This window comes from Bos indicus, chromosome 13 (assembly GCF_029378745.1).
Source record: "Bos indicus isolate NIAB-ARS_2022 breed Sahiwal x Tharparkar chromosome 13, NIAB-ARS_B.indTharparkar_mat_pri_1.0, whole genome shotgun sequence".
Classification (NCBI taxonomy): domain Eukaryota; kingdom Metazoa; phylum Chordata; class Mammalia; order Artiodactyla; family Bovidae; genus Bos; species Bos indicus.
Genome location: NC_091772.1, coordinates 1,455,254 through 1,474,083, shown reverse-complemented (window position 1 = coordinate 1,474,083; position 18,830 = coordinate 1,455,254). Strand labels below are relative to the sequence as shown.

The following is an 18,830-nucleotide window of genomic DNA, read 5'->3' as shown; positions in this document are numbered from 1 at the left end:
ATCTTAAAGATCAGAACATGATCTAACGTAGTAACAGTTTTAAAAATTGAATATTTAAAAATATGTGAATTCTAATACGACTAGAAATTTAAAAATTGGGGAGAGTTGGTATACTTGGTCAGAAATCATGTATATCAGATGGTGGTGATATGAAATCACTGTTCAGAAATTTGGAGATAGCTATTGGAGTTCTTTCTTCAATGAAAAATAGAGGGGACCCTTCACTTTTTTAGTAGCTGAAAGACCCACTTTCTGAAAACTATTGGCCATTAATATGCTAATATCCCAAACCCAACTTACACAAAGAAGCCAAGTTCTTTACCTCATATGTGCTTAAATAAGTTAATCAGAGGGAGGGCAAATTAAGAAATTAATTGGATTAAAAAATACTTAGTAAAAAGCAGTTAAAAAAACAGAGCTGCTGAGAAAAAGTTAACAGTATTTTGTAGTCTTATTGCTTGCATTGATATTGAACAAGTTTCTTACAGTTATTATTGTGTTGCCAGTAAAGCAACTGAGTGATTATGAATAATTTGGAAGGAATCAAGACTGATAAAGGTAGCACAGCTATAGAATCAAGAAATGAGAAGGAATAGAAATGGTTAAGTGAACTCTTGTGCCTTCACAAGAAAACAAAAAGTATCTTTTCTTGCTTTGTTCACTGAAATGGTCCAGAAACATTCCATAGCACAGGGTTCAAATTGCTGTTATCCATACACATATTTTTCACACACTAAAAGCAACAAGGACTCATTGAGGGTAAAGTCTGATTCCATGCATGGTGCAGGAAGGAACAAGGTGAGTCTGCAAGATCTCTATGTGCCAGAAAATAAGGCCATCTTCAAAGATTAATGGGTCATGTGAAGAAGAGAGAGCAGCCAACCTAAAAAATGTTCCCACTGACCACAGCTGAGACAATCTGACATCAAAAGGAGAATAGAGGCTGTGGTTGAGTGAATCTACATAAACTCTGAAAACTTGAGGTCCATAATGATACACATTAATTGACACACCCAGTCAATCTTGCAACTCAATTGTTTTGGTACCATTGCCTCTTTTATTTTATGGCAAATAATATAGATACTAATGGATGTAAATATATTCATTTTTGGACTTAAAAGGGGCTATTTGTAAAATTACTGCATATTGTGACTTCTAGATGAAACAACATCTAGAATTCACCCGAACATACATTTTTATGTGTTTTGTGGTCCTAAGTATATGATGAATGCAAGATTCAATCATGTGCCAAAGTCTTCACAGTTACATTTCTTAGTATCCTATTAAGTCAAAGATCTAGACTCTTAACTTGAGCTTCCATGAAAGTGAAAGTGAAAGTCAGTCAGTCCTGTCCGACTCTTTGTGACCCCATGGACTATAGAATCCATGAAATTCTCTAGGCCAGAATACTGGAGTGGGTGGATCCTTTCCCTTCTCCAGGGGATCTTCCCAACCCAGGGATGGAACCCAGGTCTCCCACAGTGCAGGCAGATTCTTTACTGTCTGAGCCACCAGGGAAGCCCAAGAATACTGAAGTGGGTAGCCTATGCCTTCTTCAGTGGATCTTCCCAGCCCAGGAATTAAACTGCGGTCTCCAGCTTTGCAGGCTGATTCTTGAGTTTCCATAGACCTCCTCAAACTTAGATGAGAAAAATGATTACATCTTCAACTCAAACCACCATGTGCAGTTTAACATTCTCTTCAGTTATGAATGTAGGTCACAAATCACTGTAGTATTAGTGATACTATGACTTTGTAACTACTAGAAATCACAGACATTTTCATATCATATTTCAACTGTTACAAATATCACATGCATTATTTATGATTCTTAAAAATTGTGTTAATAAAATACATATGATTTAAATTGTGTTAGTAAAATGTACACAACTGTATCAAAAATTTGTTTTTTAATATTTGATAAAAATATTTCAATGGGATTTATTTCCTCTTTAATTTTACATACATTATTTTATGCATTTAACATCCTTAGAAGGGTTCATAGGCTTCACCAGAGTGCCATATACATCAATGACACCAAATAAGATTAAGGATCTCTGAGAGGGAAAAAAGTCCTTTACAAAGTCTTAACAATTTGAGTGGGAGCTACAAAACTTTTGTAATAAGCCTAGGAAACAGAATCCAAGAAAGTGGGCTAAGTGGAGACTCCCTTCTTGAAGCTATGAAACCTGTAGTAATTTTAAAAGAAGACTAAAAATATTCTAACACTCCTCCCATTGAGGGCTGTGGTCTGTGTCCCCTACCTTGAAATTGGGCAGGGTTCTGACTTTTTTGACAAAGCAGTGACAGTACGGAACTTCAGAGGCTAAGTGCACAAAGACAATTAAGTTTCCACCGTGTTCTTTGGGACACTTGCTTTGGCAGCTATAAGCTGCCATGTAAGATGCCCACCTAACCTGAGGAAGTCCAAGCCACACAGGGAGGCCTTATAGGCAATTAGGTCAGCAGTCCTAACTAAGCCCAGCTATTGTGTCGCTAGCCCAAGAACCAGACATGCTTGTGGAGAAGCTTCCAGATGATTCCCACAACCAAGGTGTTTGCATCACCCCAGGCGTTGGCTTCCCAGCTGGAGCCCAAGACGACAGAGAACAGGAACAAACCGTCTGCTCTGTGCCTTGTCTGAGTTCTTGACCTATAGAATATGGACCAAAATTAAATGGTGGCTCTTTTATGCCCATGAGTTTTTATGTGATACGAGAAGAGATGACCAGAATGGGTTTATGATGAGCCAAACATGAATCTAATTAGTTTTATACCATGAATCTCTCTTAGTAGGCAATGTGGTTGAAACAAAACAGGCCACACAAATAGTCTGAGAGCCATCCAATTTTCAAGAAAATCATGCCGTTGCAGTTCAGTTGATGGTAGAACTCAGTATATGATTCTGACTAGATGGTCTAGGATCATATGGAACCATCCTGAGAGTGCCCATTCCAGCTTTCCGGTGGCCACATATCTGTCTAAGAGGCATTTCTACTCTAAGCTATTTTCACCAAGTATGGGCTACCAGGCCAACCCTGGATTTGATGCCAGCACAACATACATTTGTGTCTAGAGGAATGAATTCCTTTAAGGAATTTAGAAGAAAGAACTGCTTATTTGTCAGATGGCTGAGCCCTGTGAAAACCTCACACATATTAAGTGCCTGGATCTCACTGCCATTATGTGCATGGCACTGCTGGTCTGTCTTGCTACACAAACCACATGCCCCCAGACAATAAGTTATAAACGCACCAGAACCACCCCTAAGGCATGGTGAGCAGCTACTATTTACAGATACCAAATGAGACCCCAGACTTTACTTTGTTTGCATTATGGTACATAAGGTCTGACTATCTTATATTCATTTGGATAATGGATTATGTGAAGAAAGAGCATGTAAGGTTTTTAAAAGTCTTTTTTTTTTTTTTAACCAGTAGGTCTTTTTTTTACAGTCTTTCCAAAGCTAGTAATCAGAGAGTATTCTATAAGAAATATATTTTTATTATAAAAACATTTTTAGCTTATAGAAATTGGTATTTATTAAACTTTTAATTCTAAACTATATAGAGATAATATATATATATATGTTTTAATATTTTTTCTATTTAAAAATCTACTAAAGACTAGATTGTCAATCTACTCAATTGATATTCCTCAATTTAGGGCCAAGTTAGGAAACATAGTGTTGCTTTTTTCCTCCTTTATTATAATATTTTGGAGAAGGCAATGGCACCCCACTCCAGTACTCTTGCCTGGAAAATCCCATGGACGGAGGAGCCTGGTAGGCTGCAGACCATGGGGTCGCGAAGAGTCGGACATGACAGAGCGACTTCACTTTCATTTTCCCTTTCATGCACTGGAGAAGGAAATGGCAACCCACTCCAGTGTTCTTGCCTGGAGAATCCCAGGGACGGGGGAGCCTGGTGGGCCACCGTCTATGGGGTCGCACAGAGTCAGACACGACTGAAGCAACTTAGCAGCAGTAGCAGCAGCATTATAATATTTACAACAAAGTATAAGTTGTTGCCCACAAGAAATTTGTTTATGTCTTAAACCCTGTACCTTCCCTGGCTCAGTGGTGAACAATCTGCCTGACAAGCAGGAGATGCGGGTTTGATCCTGGGTGGGGAAGATCCCCTGGGGAAGGAAATGGTAACCCACTAACCCACTCCAGTATTCTTGCCTGAGAAATTCTGTGGACAGAAGGGCCTGGTGTGATAAAGTCTATGGGGTTACAAAAGTCAGACACAACTTAGCAGCTAAACAACAGCAATAATAATGCCCTGTCCACTTTGAGAAAAATTATTAATTTACCTTAAAGCCAAAGTTATTTAGGGTTTTGGAAATTTTCTGTAGATGAAAACAGTCCAGAGAACTAGACAGGATAATAAATGGATTGAAGTCCATTGAAGAATGAATACAGTTACATAAAAATTCCATTGGTCTGAAGATATCAGACATGGATACATTTCAGATGAGTTGAAAATGTAGGAAGTGTGTTACAGTATTAGTTGCTCAGTCGTGTCTAACTCTGCGACCTCATGGACTGTAGCCTGCCAGGCTCCTCTGTCCATGGCGATCTCCAGGCAAGAAGGACATGTGAATAAATGATATTGTTACTTTTGGGAAGAGCCTCTAGTCATGGAACCCCCAGTTCTCAAAGGATTTTTCACAGGAAGTGAAAGGAAATCCACCTGTACTTCTGAACAACAGAAAGCAGAGGTTGGTGACATTCAGTGAGACTGGCTACAATAACTGTCAAAGAACTATAAATTCATACCTGTGAGGTAGGTGTTGTGTGAGGAATTAATGAAATAGTGAGAAAGGGGCTGAGACATATCTTCATTCAAATCCAGTTTCTCAGGTGAAACGACTCCATTTTCTTCTCCACTCAGATAGCGCATAAATCCATCCACTGATATCTGTCCTAGAGGAAATGAAGAGTTAAGAGGAATGTGAATGTAATATTTTTATGGGTTTCTGATATCATATTATTATTATTTTGCAGAAAACTCTGGTAGCATCCAAGATAGAAAACATTAGCCACAACTGCAATTTGATATGGATAAACAGTAGTCTAGGGTCATGCTGCTTTACTATACTTATCCCCGAATGCCAGAAATTATAGAGAAAATGTAATTACAAGAGTCTCACAGACTTTCGGAGAATTTAAATACCTAAACATGGATCAACTGCTTTTAAAATATAAGAATGGTTACAATCCTATGCATGGACACCAAAATGTTTTTAGTGCTTATCTCTGGGTAGTAAAGTTAAGGGTACATTTCCCAATGTTCTCTCATAAAAACATGTTACTTTTATGATCAAAAGACTTATTCACACATGGTTTTATTATTTAAAATAAAGTGAAAATGTTTTCAAATAATAATCTTTTTCCTCTGAAAAAGGAAATAAATATGACCATAACTGAGGAATAAAAATCTGAATGTTCATAAAAATGAAGGTCCTTAACATTTCTTATTTAGAATGACTTTTCTTCAAATGAAAGAAATATGACTCACACTTTAGCTTACTCAGATTCTATTTAGAATTTTTCTTTTGTTGTAATATTTCTGAGGTGACTAATACTAAATATTGAGATAATTCTTTATCATTACTAAAGTAATTTTTATATAATACATGGAGAGAGCCATCCTCACGGTTTTCGCTCATCATCATAGCTTGTTTCTTCAATATTAACAATCAAAGCCTCAAAACCCAACCAACCAACCAAAGAAACAAAACAAACACAACCACCAGGTCATTTGTGAATAGTGAAGATCTTTCTGGTAAATATTAGAGGATAGTATTTCTTTTTCCTTGTTGAAAAAGTTTTCTATTAATATAAAAGTAGTATATGTTTATGGAAGAAAAAATAGGAAATGACAAGAGCAGAGAGGGAAGAAAACTGAAATTTTTCTGAACATGCCTAACTCTTTATTCAGAGAGAATTACTATTAAAATCTTAGTATATACACTTCCAGAGGAAGAAATGTGTGTATGCATGTGTATGTATAGTTCTTTTATGAAGATGCAATCATATATATATATACTGAAAATATATTATGAACATCATCATATAACATTAATATTTATATTTTGAAAGTGAAGTTGCTCAGTCATGTCCGACTCTTTGCGACCCTGTGGACTGTAGGCCACCAGGCTCCTCCATCCACGGGATTTCCCAGGCAAGAATACTGGAGTGGGTTGCCATTTCCTTCTCCAGGGGATCTTCCCAACCCAGGGATCGAACCCAGGTCTCCTGCATTGCAGGCAGAGGCTTAAACCTCTGTATTATAAAATATATAGAGCTATAACATGACTAACTAATATTCCATTATCTTTGGAGTTCTCATTTTTCACTAGTATAAATAATATTGTATTGAATACTCTGGTAGCTGAATCTTTGTATAAACTTCTTCCTCAGAATGAGTCCTCTGCAATAGAATTGCTGGTTCAAAGACTGCATATTTTTCAGACTTTTAGTATACGTAACAATTTGCTTTCTGTTAAAAGTTCTAGCAATTTACTTTCACCAATGGTTTGCCTTCTCTTCATCCCGATGTCAAACTCAGAGGTAAAAACATGATAGCAGGGGGGTGGTCCTAAGATGGCAGAGGAATAGGATGGGGAGGCCACTTTCTCCCCCAGAAGTTCGTCAAAAGATCATTTGAATGCTGAGAAACTTCCACAAAATAATTTCTGAATGCTGGCAGAGGACATCAGGCACGCAGAAAGGCAGCTCATTCTTTTCAAAAGGAGGTAGGACAAAATACAAAAGATAAAAAGAGACACAAAAGAATTAGGGATGGAGACCTGTCCTGGGGAAGGAGACCTGAAGGAGAAGTTTCCAAACACCAGGAAACCCTCTCACTGGCAGGTCTCTGGGGAGTTTTGGAATCTCAGAGGGCATCATAACTGGGAGGGGGAAAAAAAAAAAACCCACAGACTATGTGTCTAACCGCAACTCCCAGAGGAGAAGTAGCCCAGACACTCATGTTCACCACCAGCGAGCGGGGGCTGAACAGTGAGGCGCAGGCTGCACGCTTAGGGTAAGGACTGGGCCTGAATGCCCTGAGGGCAATCTGAGGGAGCTAACGTGAGATAGCAACCCAAACTGTGGGATATCCAGAGAGAGAAAAAAAAAGAGAGAATTTTCCTGCAAAAAGCTCACATCTTTTTGATTTGAGCAGCCTGGCCCACTCATAAAACAAAGGACTGAGAGATCACTAGAGGAGAGCTAGCCAGCTACAGACCAGCCCAGCCCCTGCCGGAGGCAGAGAGGCAGGCAGGCAACAGCCAGAGGCAGAAGGCAAGGGGCAATCTTGGCCCCAGAGATGGCATCCTCCACCAAACTGTCAGCAGGCTCCCAGTTGCTAACCACATCTTCCTGGGATTTTGGACAGTTGACATCCACCAGGAGGGTTGCAGTCAGAGATAAGTTCCTCAGAGGAGACACAAGGCACACCTGAGATGGCACTCTCGTGGCGCACCCAGGAAACCAAGAGGCTGGGACAGGGGAGGTGATAAAATGCCCCGCCCAGCTGGGAAGACGGCGCTCACCATGCACCTGGTCGCCTGAGCTGCTCGGACCTGGGAAGGGGACAAATCGCAGGCCCAACCGAGTCTGTGCCTTTGTGGAGTACCTGAAAATCTGAACCTGAGCAGATTAGACCTGGGAAGTGCACGCAACCCAGGGCCCACTTTAGACAGCTCCCTGCAGAGCAACCTGGAGCCTGAGCAGTGTAGACTGGGGAAGCACACATGCCGTGAGCAGCGGAACCCCAGTGTGGCCCAGGCACTGCGAGCACTCCCCACACACGCCAGTATATTTGTTTGCAGTGCTCCTCCCTCCCCACAGCACAACTGAACAAGTGAGCCTAAATAAGTGACCACCTTTGCCCCCTCGTGTCAGGGTGGAAATTAGACACTGAAGATACTTGCAAACAGAGGAAGCCAAAATAAACAAAGAAGAGGGAACCGCTCTGGAAGTGACAAGTGCAACAGATTAAAACCCTACAATTAGCATTGACTACATTGGAAGGGGCCTATAGACCTTGAGAAGAAGTATAAGCTGGAACAAGGAACTATCTGAAACTGAACTGATCCCACATTGCCCTCAACAGCTCCAGAGAAATTCCTAGATACATTTTTAATATTATCATTTTTTAATTTTTAAGTTATTACTCCTTTAATTTTCATTTTGATAACCTATTACTTTGTTAAAAAAAAGACTATTTTTAAAGCAAATTCATATATATATATATTTCATAATTTTTGCAATTTTCTTTTGTTTTTTTATTATTGTATTTTTGAGAGTCTAACCTCTACTCTAGATTTTTAATCTTTGCTTTTTGGCATTTGTTATCAATTTTGTACCTTTAAGAATCTAATCCTCAGTACACATTTTTACTTAGGGGTGTGATTACTGGCTTGATTGCTCTCTCCCCTTTTGACTCTCCCTTTTCTCCCCAGGTCACCTATATTTCCTTCCTCCCCCTTCTCTTCTCAACTCTGTGAATCTCTCTGGGTGTTCCGGGCTATGGAGAACACTTAGGGAACCTATTACTGGCTAGATCTGTCTCTCTCCTTTTGACTCCCCCTTCTCTCCTCCTGGTCACTGCTATCTCCTTCCTCCCTCTTCTCTTCTCTATGTAACTCCGTGAACCTCTCTGAGTGTTCCAGACTGTGGAGAACAAATAGGGAATTGATTACTGGCTAGATTGCTCTCTCCCCTTTTGATTCACCCTCTTCTCCTCTTGGCCTCCTCTATCTCCCTCCTCCCTCTTGTCTTCTCCATGTAACTCTGCGAACCTCTCTGGGTGTCCCTCACTGTGGAGAATCTTTTCTCCATTAACCTAGATGTTTTAACATCTGTGCTGTTTGGATGGAGAAGTCTCAAGGCTACTGTAAGAATAAGACTGAAAACCAGAGGTAGGAGGCTTAATTCCAAAACTTGAGAACACCAGAAAACTCCTGACTCTAGGGAACATTAATCATGTATACCTGTGATGGATTCATTTTGATATTTGGCAAAGCTAATACAATTATGTAAAGTTTAAAAATAAAATAAAATTAAAAAAAAAAGAAGAAGAGTTCATCCAAAAGCCTCCATACCTATACTGAAACCAAGCTCCACCCAAAAGCCAGCAAGTTCCAGAGCAAGACATACCATGCTAATTCTCCAGCAACGTAGGAACATAGGCCTGTGCATTAAAATACAGGCTGTCCAAAGTCACACCAAACCCATGGACACTTCAAAACTCACTACTGGACACTTCATTGCATTCCAGAGAGAAGATATCCAGCTCCACCCACCAGAACACAGATGCAGGCTTCCCTAACCAGGAAACCTTGACAAGCCACTAGTCCAACCCCACCCACAGGGAGCAAACTCCACAATAAAGAGGAACCACAAACTTCCAGCATACAGAAACACCACCCCAAACATAGCAATCTAAACAAAATGAAAAGGCAGAGAAATATTCAACAGGTAAAGAAACATAAATGCCCACCAAACCAAACAAAAGAGGAGGAGATAGGGAGTCTACCTGAAAAAGAATTCAGAATAATGATAGTAAAGATGATTCAAAATCTTGAAAACAAAATGGAATTGCAGATAAATAGACTAGAGACAAGGATTGAGAAGATGCAAAAACTGTTTAACAAGGACTTAGAAGAAATAAAAAAGCGTTAATCAATAATGAATAATGCAATAACTGAGACCAAAATCACTCTGGAGGGAACCAACAGTAGAATAACTGAGGCAGAAGATAGGGTAAGTGAGGTGAAAGATAGAATGGTGGAAGTAAGTGAAGCAGAGAAGAAAAAAAAGGAAAAAAGATTAAAAGAAATGAGGACAATCTCAGAGACCTCTGAGACAATGTTAAATGCCCCAACATTTGAATCATAGGAGTCCCAGAAGAAGACAAAAAGAAAGGCCAAGAGAAAATACTCAAGGAGATAATAATGAAAACTTCCCTAAAATGGGGAAGGAAATAGCCACCCAAGTCCAAGAAACCCAGAGAGTCCCAAGCAGGATAAACCCAAGGCAAAACACCCCAAGACACATATTAATCAAATTAATGAAGATCATACACAAAGAGCAAATATTAAAAGCAGTAAGGGAAAAGCAACAAATAACACACATGGGGATCTCCATAAATATAACAGCTGATCTTTCAATAGAAACTCTTCAGGCCAGAAGGGAATGGCAGGACATACTTAAAGTGATGAAAGAGAAAAACCTACAACCCTGATTACTATACCCAGCAAGGATCTCATTTAAATATGAAGGAGAAATCAAAAGCTTTACAGACAAGCAAAAGCTGAGAGAATTCAGAACCACCAAACCAGCTGTTCAACAAAAGCCAAAGATCTTCTGTAGACAGGAAACACAGAAAAGGGTTTATAAACTCGAGTCGAAAACAACAAAGTAAATGGCAACGGGATCATACTTATGAATAATTACCTTAAATGTAAATGGGTTGAATGCCCCAACCAAATGACAAAGACTGGCTGAATGGATACAAAAGCAAGACCTCTATATATGCTGTCTAAAAGAGACCCACCTCAAAACAAGGGACACACACAGACTGAAAGTGAAGGGCTGGAAAAAAATATTTCATGCAAATGGAAATCAGAAGAAAGCAGGAGTGGCAATACTCATATCAGATAATATAGACTTTGAAATAAAGGGCGTGAAAAGAGACAAAGAAGGACACTACATAATGATCAAAGGCTCAATCCAAGAAGAAGATATAACCATTACAAATATATATGCACCCAACTTAGAAGCAATGCAAATATGTAAGGCAAATGCTAAGAAGTATGAAAGGGGAAATTCACAGTAACACAAAAATAGTGGAAGATTTTAACACCCCACTCACACCTATGGATAAACCAGCTTCCCTGGTGGCTCAGATGGTAAAGCGTCTGCCTGCAATGTAAGAGACCTGGGTTCAATCTCTGGGTCATGAAGACCCCCTGGAGAAGGAAATGGCTACCCACTCCAGTACCCTTGCCTGGAAAATTCCTTGGACGGAGGAGCCTGGTAGGCCACAGTCCATGGAGTCGCAAAGAGTTGGACATGACTGAGCGACTTCACTTTCACTTTAACTCTTATGGATAGATCAACTTAACAGAAAATTAGCAAGGAAACATAAACTTTAAATGATGCAATGGACTAGTTAGACCTAATTGATATCTATAGGACATTTCACCCCAAAACAATGAATTTCTCATTTTTCTCAAGTGCACATGGAACATTCTCCAGGATAGATCACATCCTGGGCCATAAATCTAGCCTTGGTAAATTCAAAAATATTGAAATCATTTCAAGCATCTTTTCTGATCACAATGCAGGAAAAATAGATGTCAATTACAGGAAAAAAATCTATTAAAAATACAAACATATGGAGGCTAAATAACACACTTCTGAATAACCAACAAATCACAGAAGTAATAAAAAAAGAAATCAAAATATGCATAGAAATGAATGAAAATGAAAACACAACAACCCAAAACCTATGAGATTCAGTAAAAGCAGTGTTAAGGGGAAGGTTCATAACAGTACAAGCTTACTTCAAGAAACAAGAGAAAAATCAAATAAATAACCTGACTTTACACCTAAAGCAAGTAGAAAAAGAAGAAATTAAGAACCCCAGGGTTAGTAGAAGGAAATAAATCATAAAAATTAGGGCATAAATAATTGAAAAAGAAACAAAGGAGATGATAGCAAAAATCAACAAAACTGAAAGCTGGTTCTTGGGGAAGATTAAAAAAATAGAGAAATCATTAGCCAGATTCATCAAGAAAAAAAGGGAGAAGAATCAAATCAACAAAATTCGAAATTAAAATGGAGAAATCACAACAGACAACACAGAAATACAAAGGATCATAAGAGACTACTGTCAGCAACTATATGCCAGTAAAATGGACAACTTGGAAGAAATGGGCAAATTCTTAGAAAAGTAAAACCTTATAAAACTGAACCAGGAAGAAATAGAAAATCTTAACAAAGCTAAATCATCTAAATCATCACAAGCACAGAAATTGAAACTGTAATCAAAAATCTTCCAACAAACAAAAGCCCAGGATCTGATGGCTTCACAGGTGAATTCTACCAAAAATTTAGAGAAAAGCCAAAACCTATCTTATTCAAACTGTTCCAGAAAATTGCAGAGGAAGGTAAACTGCCAAACTCATTCTATGAGGCCACCATCACTCTTATACCAAAACCAGACAAAGATGCCACAAAAAAAGAAAACTACAAGCCAATATCACTGATGGGTATATGCAAAAATCCTTAACAAAATTCTAGCAAACAGAATCCAACAACATATTAAAAAGATCATACATCATGACCAAGTGGGCCTCATCCCAAGGATGTAAGGATTCTTCAATATTTGTAAATCAATGTGATACAACACATTGACAAATTGAAAGATTTAAAACCATATGATTATCTCAGTTTATGCACAGAAAGCCTTTGACAAAATTCAACATCCATTTATGATAAAAAAAAAAAACACAAAAAAACCCTCCAGAAAACAGGAATAGAAGGAACATACCACAACATAATAAAAGCCATATATGATAAACCCACCACAACATTATCCTCAGTGGTGAAAAACAAAGCCTTTTCCCTAAAGTCAGGAACAAGACAAGGGTGCCCACTCTCACCACTACTATTCAACAAGTTTTAGCTACAGGAATCAGAGAAGAAAAAGAAATAAAAGGAATCCAGATTGGAAAAGAACTAAAACTCTCACTGTTTGCAGATCATGGCATCTGGTCCCATCACTTCATGGGAAATAGATGGGGAAACAGTGGAAACAGTGTCAGACTTTATTTCTTTGGGTTCCAAAATCACTGCACATGGTGATTGCAGCCATGAACTTAAAAGACGCTTACTCCTTGGAAGGAAAGTTATGACCAACCTAGATGGCATATTCAAAAGCAGAGATATTACTTTGCCAAAAAAGGTCCGTCTAGTCAAGGCTATGGTTTTTCCAGTGGTCATGTATGGATGTGAGAGTTGGACTGTGAAGAAAGCTGAGTGCCGAAGAATTGATGCGTTTGAACTGTGGTGTTGGAGAAGACTCTTGAGAGTCCGTTGGACTGCAAGGAGATCCAACAAGCCCATCCTAAAGGAGATCAGTCCTGAGAGTTCATTGAAAGGGCTGATGCTAAAGCTGAAACTCCAGTACTTTGGCCACCTCATACGAAGAGTTGACTCATTGGAAAAGATCCTGATGCTGGGAGGGACTGGGGGCAGGAGGAGAAGGGGACAACAGAGGATGAGATGGCTGGATGGCATCACCGACTCGATGGACATGAGTTTGAGTAAACTCCAGAAGTTGGTGATGGACAGGGAGGCCTGGAGTGCTGCGATTCATGGGGCCACAAATAGTCGGACACGACTGAGTGACTGAACTAAACTGAACTGAACTATCCTTGAATGGTAAGAGATACGTCACCTGTAAATGGAAAAACTGTTTACTCACAGTGTAAATTTTTTATATCCAATAAATTTCTCAAAATAACTGATGAGTACATTCCCTAATTCTGGAAACATTATAGTTAAATTGTCTTTTATATTTTCCAGGAATTAATAAATAAATGAAAAGAAGAAATCTGGTTATTGGCTTTGAATGAGTGGAGCTATTTAAATGGAAATCTTAAATAGGAACAATTATCTGCACTACAAACTGCTTAAAAATCTACTCTAACATGCACCTTGATTAATATCAATAATTACCAAAGGAAAAAGTGCTAAGATAGTTTCTCTTGCATTAGAAATGAGAAATGTGACACAACATTCCTTACACTGTTATATTTGTGTGACCAATTCCTAATAGAGGCAAAAGTTTATATCTTCAAATAATCATCACCTAACAAAGTGATCATTTCAATCATTCTGATTGATGAGTACTCTTCGGTTACTACCTTTGAAGCCTTCCTTTGAAATTCATTTACAGTGGGATGCCTATATTCTTTCAGACTGGTTTCAATTTTTGTAAGCAAACCAAAGTCAATGTCAATGCCACTCAGGGCCAAAGTTATTTCAGTGGGTAGTTTCCAACAATATTTTAAAACTTAAAACATGTAGAGGTAAAACATTTGTTAAAAAATTGAATTTCTTCCTAGTTTTCTATTTCATCCCTTTTATTAGTAGGAACAAAGATCATATAGCAGGAGTACAAAAGATGAAGATCTGGGATACTTAAATTAAGCTTTAGAAGCCAGGGTGAGACAGCCTTGCTAGGATCAGGGATACTGGGGCGCCAGGTCCTGGGTCTTTCCCTGCTCTGCCTCATTGGGACTTTTTAAAATAGAAAAAATGGGTGTTATTTTTACTTATTTTTTTGTAAAGTGATTTTCAGTTTGTCATTTGAAGTTTGGGTGGTCCGTCATCTGCATTGTGTACAATAATCATTTCACTCTGATTAATGCCATTTTGCCAGCTTCTTCTCAAATGAGTTTCCGTTCCTCCCTCCCTCATCTCTTCCTTCTCCTCTGTCTGCTTACCTTCGACTCACTTAACATTTATTGAATCTCTGCAATGTAATGAATTCACAGAAATATAAAGCACAGCAAAGCCTCTGCCTCCAAATAGATCATAATGTAACAGAAAATAAGACCATTCACCCCTTGAACAGCAGGCATGCACTACTCCAGAGCAGGACATGCATGTCTCTTTGTCATCCTTGGGAACTACCATGATTCTCTGTGCACAGTTGGTACAAAGTCAGCATTTACTTTGATGATTAGTGATTCAAAATAGAAGAGAAATTGTTTTGAAACTGGAAAATCACCAAGGATGGCATAATTTTGATTCTTTTATCTGCTTAGGTCGAATCATACGAAATTGTTAAAATCTGGCATTTTTAACCTACAGTTTCATACAACTCAATTTCTACTGCTATTCCTCAAAGCACACAGTAAATGCAGGTGTCTTTGGGGCCAACGAAGGAAGGTAATATGACTCCCGGAATAAAGTGTGCCCCAAGGAAAATTCACAAGTGTATACTTCTTCTAAAGGCATGCAAATATGGTGTGGCCACAAATATCACTTTTTATGTTGCTGCAGTGAACACTGAGTCTGTGTTTGTGTCTGATATCTTGAGAATAAACATTCTTTGATCTGATCAGCAACTTGTAAAAGCAATTAAAACAAACTGTATGCCAATATGGTTTGGGTAATAAGTTAATTTTAACTTTTTAGCCTCAATTTCTATGTATTACCTCTAGTGCCTTATGTTGAGAAAGGTCCTGAACCATGCTTATGATTAATTTTTATGACAGTGATGGGTACAGGATAGAAAGTTATTCCCAAATGAGAATATTAAAATAATGGTCAATTGGTGCTCTGAAACATGCCAAAGAACACGTGTCAAAATTTTATTTAGTTCATTAATGAGGAAATCAGGAACATGACAAATCTATTTCAAAAGAGGCTATGAAATATTGACACATACATATATGTATGTCAGAACCCCTCTCAAACAAACAAACAAACAACACCAAAACCAAACTTATAAAAATATAGCTAAATTCAATATAAACCTGGTTAAAGTTCTATAGGTTAATTAAGTGTATCCTTTGGGTTATCTACTCTACCTTTATTATTTCCTGGAAATTAAAGATTTTAACATAATTTTTAGCATAGATTGACATCAGTAAAACAGAGTTAAGTGAGTCAGTGTTTGTAAGGATTATTTACAATTAATTATATCAAATAATTTCAAAATCCCCAGTGAAGGAATTCAGAGAAGGCAATGGCAACCCACTCCAGTACTCTTGCCTGGAAAATCTCATGGATGGAGGAGCCTGGTAGGCTGCAGTCCATGGGGTCGCTAAGAGTCGGACACGACTGAGTGACTTCATTTTCACTTTTTACTTTCATGCATTGGAGAAGGAAATGGCAACCCACTCCAGTGTTCTTGCATGGAGAATCCCAGGGATGGAGGAGCCTGGTGGGCTGCCGTCAATGGGGTCACACAGAGTCGGACACGACTGAAGCGACTTAGCAGCAGCAGCAACAGCAGCAGTGAAGGAATTTGCCTTCACTGAATAAGGACATGTGAGTCTGGAGGACAGTTCAGAATATGATTGCAGACTGCAAGTAGGCAGACACCTGGGAGTAACTTTTCAACCGCAAAGCTTTGTCTTGCTAACTAAAGGAGCAAATATGCAAGACTTTTAATGTGTCAAATGATTAGACAGGGATATGTTGAAATCAAGAAAAGCCAATGAAAAAGTAAAGAGGGAGTTGGAGGTTTGTAAGTTACAAGGCATCAGCTAAAGGGGTCAAAAGTTCATTTGCAAAAATGTAGATATGTTTGACATAATGAATTAGCCTAAAAATAAAGTTCTGACTAGTAAAGGCTTTCAGAATAAAACACACCCTTAGAGGATGTTCTTTCCTTGCATGTAACCAACAGCTGGAATATTGCTGTTGCTGTTGACTTAAATGCACCAGTACTTTTCCACCAATGTCTTACTGTTTTGGCAAAGCTGCTTACGATTTTTTCTTTCAGGTCCACTGAGGCATGCAGACAAAAGAAAAGCCTTGTGAATTAAGATAGGAAAAACAGTGTTTTTCTAAACAAATTTGTCAAAATTAGTAACAGTACAAGATATGTGGCTTCCTTTCCTGCCAGCAGTAACCGATCAGTGACAAATTCTTCAACTACAGGAGAGAAAACTAGATGGGCTCGTATGTTTCTTTCAATTCTAAAATACTAGGAATTCAAGTAGTTAAATATATTAGGGATAATTACCAGATAAAACAAAATTTCATGTATTAGAATGAGATTATGAAACATCAAACCAAAATTAAAAGCAATGTGATGATTTTATGGAATAAAATCAACAGGAAAAGAAGTTCAGAAGGATAATGCCAGCTGGGAAAGGCTAAAAATAAAGCCGTTTACATATTTTCTTAATAAAAGATTGATATGCTTCCAAGTGGATATGTCACTCTTATAATGGCACCTAAAGATCTTTATAAGCATATACATTATCTGAACTTCTTGGAACAAAGTAGGAAAAATACATCTCTCACAGAATGTAGAAACAATGCTCTACAAAGCTTTTTGGTTCAAAAGAAGTTCTCATGTATATTGAGAAAAAAGGCTGGTGATCAAAAGTGAAAAGATCTGATTTAAATGGGGAGGAACCATCTTATAAAGGGATATGAGAGGAAAGTGGAATGACAAAATGATGGTCCCTAATGGCCATTTATACGACCTCTCATTTCTCAGCAATATCTTCACTGCAAAGAAACTGGCAAATGTCAGGTGGCTTTGGAATGCCAGGAACTGGACCTCTGCCTCCTTTGACCTCTCTGTCCCCTTGTAGATAGTGACTGAGGCTCCACTGGTATCTTCCTGAACATGTCAGAAAGACAGAAATTTGAAATTCTGTGACAAAAGGAGACCTTCCAGGGATGCTTTTATTTATTTATTTATTTTTAATGGAAAAAAAGTGTTTGTTTTTTTTTTTTTGGCTCTGCTGGGCCTTCGTTGTGGTGCACAGGCTCCTTGCTGCTGCTCTAGGGCTTTCTCTAGTTTCAGCAAGCACTGCTATTCTCTAGCTGCAGGGCTTTTTTTTTTATGGGAGTGGCTCCTCATTGCAGAGAGCAGGCTCTAGGGCATGGGCTTCCAAAGGTGTACTGTGTGGCTCAGTAGTTGTGACTTGCAGACTCTAAAGTGCTGGCTCAATAGTTGTGGCACATGAGCTCAGTTGAGCCATGGTATGTGGGATCCTAGTTTCTGGACCAGGGATTGAACCCATGTCCTCTGCACTGGAAGGCAGATTATTAACCACTGGACCACCAGAGAAGCTTTTATATCTTACAGTAAATCTAGGACATTCAGCTGGATCCATTTCATGTTTACAAGTGCATGCCAAGGCCTTTAAATATATACTGGGGAACAAGCTATTCCACTGCCTTCTTTAAACCTGGAAGCATCCTGTGGACCTTTGGAACAATTAAGAATAGGAAGATCTGTGTCCAGAAAAGGGAGCTCTGGAGAACAGAATGGAACAATCTTTGCTTTCTGGACTTGTTTTCTTATTTTCTCTAGTCCTGACACTCATTATCTATTAACTTTTAGAAACCTACTTCCCACAGAACTTTCAAACTTGACTTCCTGTTCCAGGCATCTAAGAAAAGATATTTCAGCTTAAGTCTCTACATCAAGAAGACACAGTTATCTAAACCTCTTTGCAATTTGTTCAAACACAATAAGTATTCTCCCAGTTTCATTTTCAGTCACTTTTTTCCCACTTCTATTCTTTGTTGAATCTCTTTCATTTTGTCTAGACCATGTCTTCCTCCTTCATATTTAGTCTTCATTTTAGTGTGACCACATTTGTCAGTAGCTTCCTGGGAAAGGGTTCCTAGCTTTTGAATTTTTTGAGCCTTGGATGGTTAAAAATTGCTTCATGACTTTTGTATCCTTTACTGATGGTTTAGTTGGGTATAATATTTTCTTTTAGTTTTTGACAGAAAATTGGCTTCATTGTCTTTTAACTTCTAGTATGGCTATTAAGAGATTTAAAGACTTATTGATTGATCATCCTGAAAACATATATGCCCTGTTTTCTTGGGGCTTCTCTGGTGGCTCTCCGCAATGCGGGAGACCTGGGTTCGATCCCTGGGTCGGGAAGATTCCCTGGAGAAGGAAATGGCAACCCACTCCAGTATTCTTGCCTGGAGAATCCCATGGACGGAGGAGCCTGGTGGACTATAGTCCATGGGGCTGCAAAGAGTCAGACACGACTGAGTGACTTCACTTTCACTTTCCTGTTTTCTT

At 38.7% G+C, this 18,830-nt stretch overlaps 1 protein-coding gene across 2 annotated transcripts in view; it reads right to left on the bottom strand.

Annotated features, from left to right (window-relative positions):
- The window catches only part of PLCB1 (phospholipase C beta 1), an 856,639-nt gene that overhangs the window by 210,328 nt on the left and 627,481 nt on the right, over nucleotides 1–18,830 (bottom strand). For both annotated transcript variants that reach the window (XM_019972864.2, XM_070801935.1), the window contains exon 10: nucleotides 4,784–4,930. In XM_019972864.2, the coding sequence (XP_019828423.2) occupies nucleotides 4,784–4,930 (147 nt within the window). The remainder of the gene's footprint in view (nucleotides 1–4,783; nucleotides 4,931–18,830) is intronic.